Source organism: Pelmatolapia mariae, linkage group LG5 (assembly GCF_036321145.2).
Source record: "Pelmatolapia mariae isolate MD_Pm_ZW linkage group LG5, Pm_UMD_F_2, whole genome shotgun sequence".
Taxonomy (NCBI): domain Eukaryota; kingdom Metazoa; phylum Chordata; class Actinopteri; order Cichliformes; family Cichlidae; genus Pelmatolapia; species Pelmatolapia mariae.
In genome coordinates this window covers 32,477,526-32,490,638 of record NC_086231.1, presented here as the reverse complement: position 1 = coordinate 32,490,638, position 13,113 = coordinate 32,477,526, and the positions used below count along the sequence as shown (strand labels likewise).

Sequence of the window (13,113 nt, the reverse complement as noted above, 5' to 3'; positions counted from 1 at the left end):
ACCCAAATAAAATATTGTCGGTCACTTTTGACTGGGAACACAACAGGTTTTATTTTATGCTTGAAGAGGTTAGGTTAAGTAATAACTTTAAATTATTCCATCGATTTTTCCTCTATTAATCTGGGTCCTGAACCATACTGAACAACTATCGTGTTCAGGTGTTTTAAAACCACTAACATCACCTCAGTCTGCTTTTGCTTAGCTAGCAAGCCCACTCTCCTCTCAACATCATAAGAGGGAAGAGTTGGTTTAATACCTTATAGTTAGCTGACACATCTGATAAGTACTGTATATGCACCATAACTGATCATAGAGATTTAGGGCCAAGTTGGGATAAAGACAGTGTGGTATAGTAAGCAGTCTAATGGTACAATCTGGTTTACTTTCCGTACAGATTCATGATGGAACTTAAGTCCTCCTTTGAAATGAGTTATTGTTGATTTCACAACAACAATTTCAGAATGCTGCCTCATCCACAGTGCTTATCTGACTGATCTTGTAGGGTTCGTTTTTGTTCCTTCACCTGATTCAAATCGTGAATACTTAGTTTTCCTTCCCTGAATGTGCCACTGTGCACACTGTGCACACTGTGCCTCTGTGATTGTTCCAGAATCCAGAATGACCTCTCCATGTAAAGACTATTTCCCCCCTGCATCTTTGCAGATTTGAAAGTTAACTGGTCTTCACGTTGCAGTGCAGAGTGATTGCCCTACACTCTTTGATCCTGTTCAAAAGCAGAATCCAAAATCGGATTGTTTGCAGAATGGTTCCTGACTTCAACCTTTACTTCTTTCTGATATTTTTATATTTTTGATATTTTTAGTGTCAGAAAATTTATTTAAAACTTTGTTATATTTAAACCTGTCATGCATGAATTATGACAACCTCAATCAAGATTTTTTTCTTAAGTATTTTTATTCATCTTTAGGCATGAAAAAAATACTACATTTTTTTAAACATGTACTTTTCAAACATGTGTTTTAATTTATGAAACTGACAAACGAATGCACATCAGTGTCTAATGTAGTGGTTTTTGTGCAAGTATACCATCAACACTGATACAAATACAAGAAAACAGCCTTTGATAAGCTGTCCACTGTAGTGACCACAATGCGTGAAAGGGTTAAAATGCTATTGATTGTATTTTAGTGATGCAAGCCTTTAATCTCACTTCACTTTATTTTGTGACTATTTTAAGAATAATATAAAATATGCATTTCTGTTATTATTACATTTCTATAATTTTACCAATTTAGGGGAAATAATGACAAAAGATACATGACTATTATAAAACATACCATCTGTGAAATTACTGCAAATTACTGTAAATATACCTACCTCTTCACAGTCTATTAATACTTTCTGATGTTACATAGCCATAACAACACAAAATTACACAACATAGAAGTTAATTAACAAGCAAATCTACGTAAAATTACAAAACATCTGCGAATAAATCATCTTTATTTACAGGTGCAATTTTTCATGTTATTGTACATTCGACATGTTAATTCACACGTTTTTTTTGTAATTCAATGATATGATATATGATATGTATTTAAAAATAACAGGAAATTTTTGTAAAATATATTTTAAAAAATTCTGGTAAATTAAAGATTTTTCACAGTGTAGAATGCCTGTTAAAACATGTCTGGTAAAACATGATGCGCAGTAATATGTGTGTTAATGCAGTTTGAAACCTGCTAATGCGCTCTAATAGCAAATTTCTCCAAGAGAAGGACAGAAAGCTTCCTGCCTCTATGAACTACATAATAAACATGTATTTGTTTTGAGTTTTTATATTTTTATATATAATAATTATTATTATTATAAACTGTTTGGTGCTGAATATGTAAATAAATTTAATTCAGTATAACAATACATATTATGTGACTCTGACTCATTATCGATTACTTAGATTAAATATGTCAGAAAGGGAGGTAAGGCTAACACAGTGGTATAAAAACTATTGTAGATCAGTGAACTTATTAACTGCTAATTAGTGAAAAACTGAGGTTTGTCTCTGTCTTTCTGTCCATATTCACACATCTGAGTTTCCCATTGTGACAGTTTTTAAAGTTGTGGATAGAAGTGGGGGGCTGGCCTTATGCCATGTGTATTGTGGCTGTGAAAGTTATTCATATGAGTTTATTTATTTGGCGTGAGAGGTGGAGATGTTATTAGAATGGATGCGTGCTTTAGCTCAAACCTAAACCCCCCAAACTTGACTCTTTTTTAAAACACTAACTTTCCATGATCAGTATTTAGAGATGAACCACACACGCCTCAATAACACTTTTATTTTAATGAAACAGAGCAGAAATAAAGCGATCTCAGTAATCTGCGTACAGGAAGTTACTTTTTATCACAGATTTTATTGAATCTGTAACAATAAAAGTGAAATTCCTGTCCAAATGTTGCTATTAACAGGACTATGTGAGTGTGTTAGATTATTTTGTAACTGTTACAATGTTCTGAACCCTTCTGAAGCTATGGACATCATGTAGAGACTTCCAGGTTACTTCACTCACTCAGGATCTTCCTAAACAAAATGGACCACTGAATCGTACCCTTGACACCAGTACAAACTTTCCTGATGAGTTTATGGGCTCAGCCACTGGTTTCAGGTCATAATGAAGAAAAGATTAGGTCGGTATCAACTGTTTATATACCTATCACAAAAGTTCACAAAATCAATGCATAGAAAATATATAATATATATTTTAAAAATCAGATGATGTCCAAACAGTCATCAGACAGAAGTAATACTCATTCTCATTCTTTTTTTTCTTTCTTTTTTTTTTTTTTTGTGGAATATCTGCTAGATTATCGTACTCTGACTGTAATTGTGTCTTCATGGAAGGATGCCAGAATGCAGAAAAGACTCCTGGGAGTTTTCAGGAGTGCAGTTCAGCTGAACTGAACATCTGTCCCAATCAGCATGTAGTCCTAGAAGGAACAGTTCACAGCTTTGAGTTAAAAAATCTCTCTTAGAAATGTCAAGATTTCTAATTAGATCTCATGTCATAAACAAAAAGCACTAAGCTCACAAACATGCTTAAACAAACTTATTAAACATATTATCAGTATCTCTGACCTTCAGCACATCAAGCTGGGTGTTCATAAGCTTCATCTTTCCAATTGTGGGCAGTGGGTATCCCTTAGCAAGTTGGACTGTAAAGTAAGATTCATAATTTTAGATCAACTTTCACAGTCTTATAAGTGGCCTATTGTTAATAGGAAGTACTTGTATTAGACAGCTCATGTTTTGGAATCTGTGGATCTACTGCCATCTACTGAAATACAACATTAAAATACACTTTAGGAGGAAAATCAGTGAGTTTACAAATCCAATCCAGTCATGGAGATGTTCAAGTTACAATCACACATTTCTGCAACTCCACCTAGAAGTAAAAACTTGACCAGATTTAAATTAGGCTTAATCTTTCTTTCAAGGTTTTCTGATAGGACATAGTTGCATGTTTCTTTCACTGTATCAGAAGAGGGACGGTGACTCTACAATTTCACTTTGAGGAAGAAGAATCAGTTGCAGGAATCCAGAGTAAGGTGATTGCTGAGGAAAGTTTGTGATTCGAGCACAAAAACCTTTGTGGCTGTTTGATGAGGTGAGAGTGGGCGAACTGTGGAATGTGCTAAAGTAAGTTCACTGGTGAATTTCATTCATTGTGAAATGAGTGTGGTAGTCCCTAAATGGCAGCGACATGTTGTCTCATTGGGAAGACTACACTATCCAACTTCCCTACTTACTCATCCCAAACAATCTCCAAGCTACCCAGCGCCTCCCGTCTCTCTGTCGCACAGGGACAGAGAAAGAATAGGAGAATACGAGAAGCATAGATAAGCAATGTGGCCACAGCATCTTGCTGATGAACATCATTTACAGCAGCACTAAACCACGGAAGAAGGACCTGTTCTTAATAAACAAACACACGTCTCTGCTACGTTGTGCCTACCAGTACCCACACAGTGGATATACATCGGCAGTACGTTGCTGGAGAGCTGTTTTACTCAATGCACTGGTAATAACTATCCAATGGTTTCAACTACATACCCTGGCAGAGCTATTGGGTCTGCACAGCAGCTTTTTATGGTCTGTTCTACCGTTGTCCCAAACTGGCTCGACATGAAGATGTGGATTTTGCTAGTTGCATAGGTCAAAGTTTTTTATAATAAGGATGGACCAGCCCAAGAGATTTTTCAAGTAACAAGTAATGACAACGTTTTGCAGGAGACATCATTAACTGTCAGGAGTGGTTATTCCACGTTACAGTCATTGCCCAGTGTCAGTATATAACTCGAGAATTTAAACATTCGTCTGCAAAGCTCATTGTATGCTCTGTGTAGGTCCTTCAAGTTGTTTGTATAATATTCCCCAGGACTTTGGAAGCATTGAGAAAATACAAATGGAAATCCTTTTTGGAACTTTTGGTGAAAAATCCTCTTTAGAGTTCAAAGTGAGGATGAACTCACCATTAACTGCGGGTATCACCACCAATTTGAGAACCCCTTTAAAGACATTTTCCAGTGGTCCCACCTGTAGGTTAGATGTAGGGTTAGTCTGAGTTGTTGCTGATGGTTCAGACTGTTATTGTATAAAAATGCACTTCTTACCTGAAAGTCTCCCACATAACTTTTGGCCAGGGTCAGATCCATTCTGTGCAAATTAGACTAAATTAGAACGTGATGTTCATCTTAACAAAGACCTCTCAGCCCTATTTTTCTTTGCCAAGTAACTCACTTGTTGAGGGTGACAGCTGCAGCCAATTTCATTTCACTGACAAACATACGGGCACTCACGCTGGCCTCCTGTTGAGGCAATGGTGGTTCATTTCAGATGGTTTTCCAAAACCACAAAGACAATTTAAAATCATATCAGCTGGGTAACTTACCAAGTTCAGGACAAAAAGAGGGGACAGAGTAGAGTTGGGCTGGATGGCAAAGGCCGTCATTGTGGTGGTGGCCTGGACTGTTGCGTTGTTGGGCTCAAAGGTCAGTGTGGGGATTTTCACTGTCTTCACCAGCAGCTTCATCATCAGACCTGGGAACTGCTTAGCAATCTGGCAAAAAAAGAAGAAATTCAGATGACAAGCTACCAAACATTTATATTTTAAATATACCAAATTGTGTTGTCACCTGTGGGATAAAGGCTCCAAACGTTTTGGTGTTGAGTCGGAATGGAGAGCTTTTTGGTATCTGCCATGACAAAGTGAGAAAGGTTGGAGATCAGTTTGATGTCCTGAAAAGAAGATATGAGACTCAGGAGGCAGCAGTTTACCATGTCGTCAGTGATGGACAGGCTGAGGACTCCAGCATTGTTGTAGACGAAGGCTGCAGAGTTGACAGTAAAGGCAGACATGCCGATGTACAACATGTTGTTGTTCTGGGGTGGCAGGTTAAAGGCCGCTGGTGAGAACGGAGGCTCCTGATGCTTCCCGATGTTGTAAAATTCCCCCTGAGAAAGAAGAAAACAATGCTCCAGATTTTTTTAAAATAATAAAATGATATCTTTAAATTCCTGTAAAAATGTAGTGTTGCATAATTCTTTACCTTCAAGCTCAGATCTATCGAGGACTTTAAAACAGTCGGTGACGATACCATGGAATATTCAATCTCTGCATACTTGTCCACCTTGGCTAAGACTGCATAGAGACAGAAGCTCACTCATATGTTCATCGTCAGTGAAACAGCTGAATGAGTAACTAAACAGGATACTTTACCATTGAGAGTTTTCAGCTGAGGGTTTAAATCAGATACTGCATCAGACACCAGGGGGCAGATCTGCAACAGCAAGTATTAAAAGAAGAACATCATTTTCAGGAAGAAATCTGGAGACAGTGATTTGTATCGGATAAAGTAATTATTAAAGGCTCACAGCGGCATTTCAAAATTAAACCTTTGGTGAATGTTTCAAACAAAAGAGGAGTTGTGAAAAAAAATTAATTCATCAATGTACATGAGCAACAGTGAAGTTTGGGATATCCATTTTACTTCAGAGTAAAAGATAATGTGAGACACTGTGCACTAGCAGACACTTCTGGTCAGTTGCACAAGCTGGATTTCTGCTGCATGTAGCTGATTTCCCTCACCTGTTTCTGGAGTGCGTTGCGCAGAGCCTTATCAATAAATGTTGTGAAGAGATTGTACAGCCAGCTAACAAAAGACAAACAAAAACAATAACAGCAGGATTTAGAGAAATTCTGCCATTTGCCAAGAAAATGAAGTAAAATAGTAAAACCCTTCTCCCTCACAGCTGGGTTTCTCACCTTGCTCCACCATGAAACTTGACCTTTGCACTTCCAACAGTGGCTGAGCAGCTGTCACTACTGACCGCTGGTCGGCCTGTCTCGTCACTCTTGATGGAGATGGTTGTAGCGATACTGAGACCATTCACATCCAAATCAAAAGACCCGCTGTCCTTTCTGGTAAAATAAAAAGGATATCAGATATTATATTTTTAAGCAACCAAATTATCTTCCCTATCGAAGAAATGTTACATCACTCACATTATTCGCAGGTACTTGACCCTCCAGTTTCCATTCAGACTGATGAAGGCATCACCTATAGACAGTGTGACTCCAGTCCCTGGCACCAGATCCACTGAAGACTTTGGTAAGCCCACATTAACTATGTGCATACTGGAGGAATTAATGTGTTTTTGTTAAAGAAGGAAAAGGACAAAATAACAGTTTGCTACAGAATCTAAACACATGTAAAAGTAAAAATCTGGTGGCTTACTTTGACAAACTATACTGAACCTCTCCAATCGGAGACACCTTCTCTTTCCCAGAAAAGTCTGGAATTTTGATTGATCTGAGTTTCTGCTGGATGACAGCCATGCCCAGTTGCCTGCCTAAGAAAAACCAAAGAAAAAAGAATCTGATGAACAAATCCTGGAGAAATCAGTGCTTTTCTAAAAATGAAGCATTTTTACACAAGACTTACCATATTCAATGCCCTTTTCTGTCAGCCTGACCTTTACTCCAGGATTGGTGCTTAAGGTTGTGGGGATGAGAGCCACCAGACCCAACCAACAGCACAGGAACATCTCAGCAGCTGGGAAAAGAAAGACAAGAACAACAGCAAAATTCCTGTTTATGCAAGAGCAACAGAAGACAGAGCAGTATCGCGAAGAAAGATTGGAAAGAAATAAATTAAAGAAGATGTACAAATACAACATTACTGAAGTACTACGCAGTGGAGGAGAAGTATAAAGCGGTTTATTTCATGCTTCATTGAAAGAGCTAACAGTCATTGCTTCACATGAAACCACATGTCCCCTGAGAGGTCAGCAGGGTGAGCTTGAGCTATATCAAACTAGGCTGATTGTCAGGGCATAAAGATGGTCCACCATCTTTACCAACACTGCGTGTTTCAAGCTAGATGTGCATACAGCTTTAAACCAGAGCAGCTGCATGCTTTTTGTCTACAGCGTGTCATTCTCCCCACTAAACCAAAATAAAGCTGACCGTTTCTAACTCATACTTCACTCTTGCTGCTGACTTTGCTTGAACTTTAGTACACTGCATGTGTGGATGGCAGATCTGGACTCTGTGCAAGTCTAAAATATGATAATGTGATGTAAAGTGTGTCTGTCTGAAGAATGTGGGTTGTTTTGGTTGTTTTATTGAAGATCATTTGGTTTTTACAGCCCACACTAGAAACCAAAACCGTTCTTTATACCCAGTGAAAAAAAAGCATCCTCAATTTTGTCAGTTTGGCTCAAGTATGTTTCACGTTTCATCTGAATGCAGATCTCAGTGTTTTCAACACTCAGAGATGGTGAACTCAATACAAACCACATCTGTCTTAACCTGAGTTGCAACACTAGTTTGCTCAACTGAAAACAAGTCTTTACAAGTCAAACTTTATAACAACAACCAAGGCGCACTGAGAGACTAAATATAACTTATTTTGCAGTAGAGTAGCACGTACCCTTTCAGATTTTACCCTTTGAGAGATCTGTGTTAACTGCCTGCACCATCTGTGTTCAGATTAAGCATTACAACTCAGAAAACATTGCTGCCATATACATTTAACCCACACTCACTCTTACCTGAAGCAACAGTTCGTCCGGAAGACGTAGCTTGTCCTTTCTCAGACGATGTGTCAGCGTAGCCAAAGAGTCAGACTGAAAGAGGAAGAGAATCACATGCGCTCTAATTCACTTACTTAATCAGGAACTGAGCTTCTCAAAGAAACTCACCCAGCAACAATAAGCAAACATGCCGTTTGCAATGTCCCTTTATTGAATTTCATTCCACTCCCTTATCATTTCATCACAAAAGACTAACAGTGTAGAAGTTAAAGATTATCAGAGATTTTAAAGACAGACTAAGTCAACTACTGTAAAGCTTGGCATTGTTTGAAGAACTTTATGTCCTTGAAAGTTTGTCCTCTTGTTTTGCAGGTATGTCTGTGTTTTAGTTCCTTGCATGAATTTACAGTAAGTACTACACAAGAACCAGGCACTTCCCACTTCCTCATCTCAGTTTTTCAAAGAATTATTGAATGTGTTCAGCTGCCAGGCTGGCATTTTAAAGAGACAAAGGCTGCTTTCCACTCCATCCTCGTGGACTCAGTATCAGTTATCAGTCCCTTGAGTGAATTTCAAGCATTCAAATGGACTCAAAGATGAACTTGGTGGATTTTGGTCTCTTTATTAAAGTCACTGGGATCTCACACAACACAATTTTGGCTATAACTAAAGTATTAATGTGCTTATTGTGACTGCCATAACCTTTTAACTGTCCATGCTATCAAAAAATACTCTTCAAATTGCTGATCTGAGTAGATAACCACATGTGTTTTTACTGTACTTTTACTGTAAATGCACATTTTGACTTTCGAAAAAAAATGAAAAACAGAAGAAGAGACCAGGAAATGGTTCCTCGGTGAAAATCCAGTGTGACAACCACACAATCAAAACCAAAAACTTGATCATACATGTAATGAGCGTCAAAGTTTATTATATCAGATTGTTTGGTCATAATGTGCATCAGTATTTTCTTTGTGATTTAAAAACCACTGAAATTGCTTCCTGCTTTTTGAATTGCTGTTTATGTTTAAAATACAAAGTCATCACACAGCAGCTGGTCAGGTTATTGTCTGAAAACAGGAAGCCTTTCAGTGAAAACTAACACAATTGTGTAAAACCTTTACAGTGGGAAGAAAACACTCTGCTTGCTGCTGATTGGTGGAGGCCCAAAAATGCAAGGTGGCATCCAGTCAGACCTGTTTTGGTCCACACAAACCAGCGGCTAGTATTAGACACGATGATTCGTACGCTATTCAGTGTTTACTGCTGTTTTATGGAGCATCAAAGCAACGTGGACATCACTTACAATCTGAACAGTACTGAACTTTTACACAGTGAGAAATCTGAGGCAGCATGAAGAGGTGAAAAATGGCAGCGGGCCATGGGGTTAAAGTCTGAGAGAATATAATGATTGTGCTGAGAAGAGAAAAAGCATGTTGGGTGGATTATTAGTTTACAGCATTCCTCCTACAGTGCCTACAACTGCAACACACGAAGTAAAGACGTAGTAGGAAATAAAGTCACATGAAGAGCTTTGGTCATGTGACACACATTCTGAAGGAATTGTTGTCATTTTTCTTAAAGTCGACCACCTACAGCTGGATAGCAGATGGCCCCGCCCCTCCCTGAGCCTGGTTCTGCAGGAGGTTTCTTCCTGTTAAAAGGGAGTTTTTCCTTCCCACTGTTGCCAAAGTGCTTGCTCATAGGGGGTCATATGATTTTGGGGGTTTTCTCTGTATGCACTATTCTATAAGTTCTAGCTTACAATATAAAGCACCTAGAGGTGACTGTTGTTGTGATTTGGCTCTGTATAAAAAAAACTGAATTGAATTGATTTTAAACAGCTGCTTGTAGACAAAAAACATTTCCTTTATTCCAACCTGAAACTTTATGTCATCAGCAAATACTTGGATGATTAGATAATGAATATGAATTTAATTCAGATCTAAATTGCTGGGCAAGCTCTGTGTTAGACCCGTATTGTGTTTCTCGTGTATTGTTTTGTGAAGACATCTGCATTTAAATGGAGAGGCTATAATTAGTGTGGCAACACTACAGCTTACAGAGGACCAGCTCCAACCTGAGGACCACCCCTATATAATGAACCAGCATGGCTCATTTGCTTCCCATTTATTCAATCAGCCACAGCAGGGATAATTGAGACTTGCAGTTGTTCTGTGTCTAGCAAGAAAGAACAAGTAAGCAGCACTGTTCTGCCTTTTGTTTTCTGTAACTTTTTTCACGGACCAGGGAGGCAAGCCCATGTTTTCTGGTTTGTTATTTTCAGGCAGGTCATCTGATCTGGTATTGATGCACAGCTCTGTTTGTTGGTTGTTCTGACTTTGGCTCACCGTGAGGATTCTCTACTTCTGAATTTGTGAATCTGCTGAATAATAAATACGACACTTTTTTTCCTCTTCTCTGTGGCTTCTCGGGGAAGTGGATGCTTTTGTTTTCATGCCATGTCTTGTGGTTGTGCTAAAAAGTGATTTCCCCTGTTTCCTCTTTTATAAAGGACGGGCCTATAATCTGTAAAATATGCATCAGACATATCTCAACAAATCATATCAAGTCATTTTTATCCATAAACAACATTCCTATCACAAATTTATATATAACCCCTTAATGTAATATATTTACCAATTTAGCAAAGATGTTACACATAATTATTACACAGAAACATTGGAAATCACTTTTTTGCATAACATCGGCCGCTAGACGGGATGTAACACACGGTTGCTCAATATGCAACAGACTACAGTTAAAACCACAAACCCTCAATGAAACTCTGTGTATATGACCCCTTAGAAGGGTTCAAGCAAGGAGCTTAGATTAGTACGCACTACTTGCATGAAAAAACATCAGGTTTCACTACATAACTGTAGTGAAACAAGTCGTTACTACAGGAGACAATTTAACTGCTCTAAATGCTTTTGGCACAGTCACAGCTGCCCTGCAGAAATTGCTCCTGTCACTGGTTTGTGTGCAGAATTTCACTGTTATTCCTGAACTCAAAGGTGAGGTGACAAAAAATCAAACTTCTAGTAACAGCTTTTGTCCACTTGGTGGCGGCAGAAACTTGCTTTACACACCTTTAAGTTGTTGTTGTGGCAAACGCTCCCAAAGGGTTTGCCACAACAACACATCCAGCAGTTCTCTTTTAGCTCTATTTTTGCTTTCTACCAACTTCCTGAGGAAATATTTGGCTCTTTATCTGCTAAATTCACTATGTTCACAAGCTAGACACACAACCGTTTCTTTCTACTGTTTGATGTTTAGTGTAAGTACCATTCAGTGGCTTTTAAGACTTTTTAGACTCAAAACATCAGGATAGACTGAAGCTAAAGTGAAACCTCACTGTAAAAACAGAAAAGTAATGTGGAGTTGTTCCACTATGTTCAACATAAGCTACTAGATAATCTCTGAGATAAAAACAAATAACACATTTTCATTAGCGGCATGATGTCTTTAAAATGGATTCAAAACTTTGCTTCATCTTGATTTTCCCAAATTCCTAAACTGACCCTGATACAATGTTACTCCTTTTCTGAGAGGCCATTGGACAGTCAGTGTAGAACATCCCTTCATACAAGTGTGGTGTAATTCAGAGTGCTTTGAAGTTCTCAAAACAGGTGTAAGGTAACAGAAGACTGATGCACTCAAGAAATATGGAGCTAATCAAATCCATCCATCCTTCAACTCGGGGTCACAGGAAGCTGGAACCTATCCCTGCTGCCATATGGTGGGAGACAAGTTGCCAGTTTGTGAAAGGGCTTAAAGACAGACAACCAGTCACACCTACGGACAGTTAAAGTTAGCACTTAACTTGCACTCAGGACCTTCTCGCTGTGAGGTGACAGTACTAACCACTGTACCAAGTACTCTCCTGAAATAGCAAGATGATTGAAAACATATTGCCTGAAGATACAAGGAGCAGTGGCAGTGAAGACAGGTGAATTTAAATACCTGGGATCGACCGTCCAAAGCAACAGACAGAAGAGAGTGCAGGCAGGGTGAAGTGGGTGGGAGAGGAGAGTCAAGGGTGATTTGTTACAGAAGGGTAGCGAGAAGAGTGAAGGTGAAGGTTTACAAGATGGTAGTGGGAGCTGCTATGATGTGTGGTTTGGAGACGGCAGCACTGACAAAGAGACATGAGGTGGATCTGGAGGTGGCAGACCTGAAGGTTTCACTGGGAGTGACCAGAAATGATTATATTAGAGGGACAGCTCAGGCTGAGTGGTCTGGACATGTGCAGAGGGACAGTGGATGTACTGAACCAATGATGGTGACTATAGAGCTGCCAGGCAGGAGGAAATTGAAAGGCCAGAGTAGGGATTCATGAGTGTGACATGTAGATGGGTTGGTGTGACGGAGGATGTTAGGTATAGAGTGAAATGGAGGCAGATTATCTGCTGTGGTGACCCTCAAAGGCAGCAGCTAATAGAAAAGCCCATAAACATTGCAATCAAAAGCACAGTCATGCATGTTTTCAAGGAGAGGCTTACAGGACGGGTTTGCTATTTCAGGAGACGCTGACACTGCTGTTGCTGAGACTTCCTGAACTGGAGTGACATCTTGTGGTCACAAGTATATATAACATACACATTACTTCATATGTGGTTCTCAAAGGGGGCTCCCTCAGACAACCTCGGGATTGTGATTTAATAACATTAACATTTACAATGTTTACATGCTGTTTATGGATAAACCCAGTCTTCACGTTTGGAGAACTGCTTCCGTGATTACCCATGTTGCTGCCTCTATTAATCAAGCTAATTACACAACATCTAATGTAATTGCAACACTCCAGGTCCAGTCTGCAGCTCAATGAAAGCAAACACATGAAAAACAAGCTACGATGAGTTTTTAGTTTCACACTATCACGCATGCTGCATTCGGAGCCTGGTATGAAGTAGGTTAATTTGCAGCCAGCAGGGGTGCCTCGAGGTCTTGCTTGGGGATTTAAGAGATCACACACTTCATGCTCTGTTGTCCTTGTCCAAAAAAAGAGAGAAAAAAGCTCTTTCAGTGTTGCAGTGTGTGACGAATCAACACTG

At 39.1% G+C, this 13,113-nt stretch overlaps 1 protein-coding gene across 1 annotated transcript; it reads right to left on the bottom strand.

Moving 5' to 3' along the window:
* Positions 1-2,284: 2,284 nt before the first annotated feature.
* Positions 2,285-8,149, bottom strand: LOC134628117 (bactericidal permeability-increasing protein-like). Its single transcript, XM_063474789.1, has 16 exons — positions 8,075-8,149; positions 6,964-7,074; positions 6,757-6,871; positions 6,525-6,656; positions 6,285-6,440; positions 6,108-6,171; positions 5,739-5,799; positions 5,569-5,660; positions 5,297-5,473; positions 5,155-5,214; positions 4,911-5,078; positions 4,760-4,827; positions 4,633-4,675; positions 4,492-4,555; positions 3,098-3,174; positions 2,285-2,949 (listed from the first exon to the last, which is right to left on the bottom strand). The coding sequence occupies exons 2-16, from the start codon at positions 7,064-7,066 to the stop codon at positions 2,911-2,913; spliced, it is 1,419 nt and encodes a 472-aa protein (XP_063330859.1). The 5' UTR covers positions 7,067-7,074; positions 8,075-8,149; the 3' UTR covers positions 2,285-2,910.
* Positions 8,150-13,113: the final 4,964 nt, after the last annotated feature.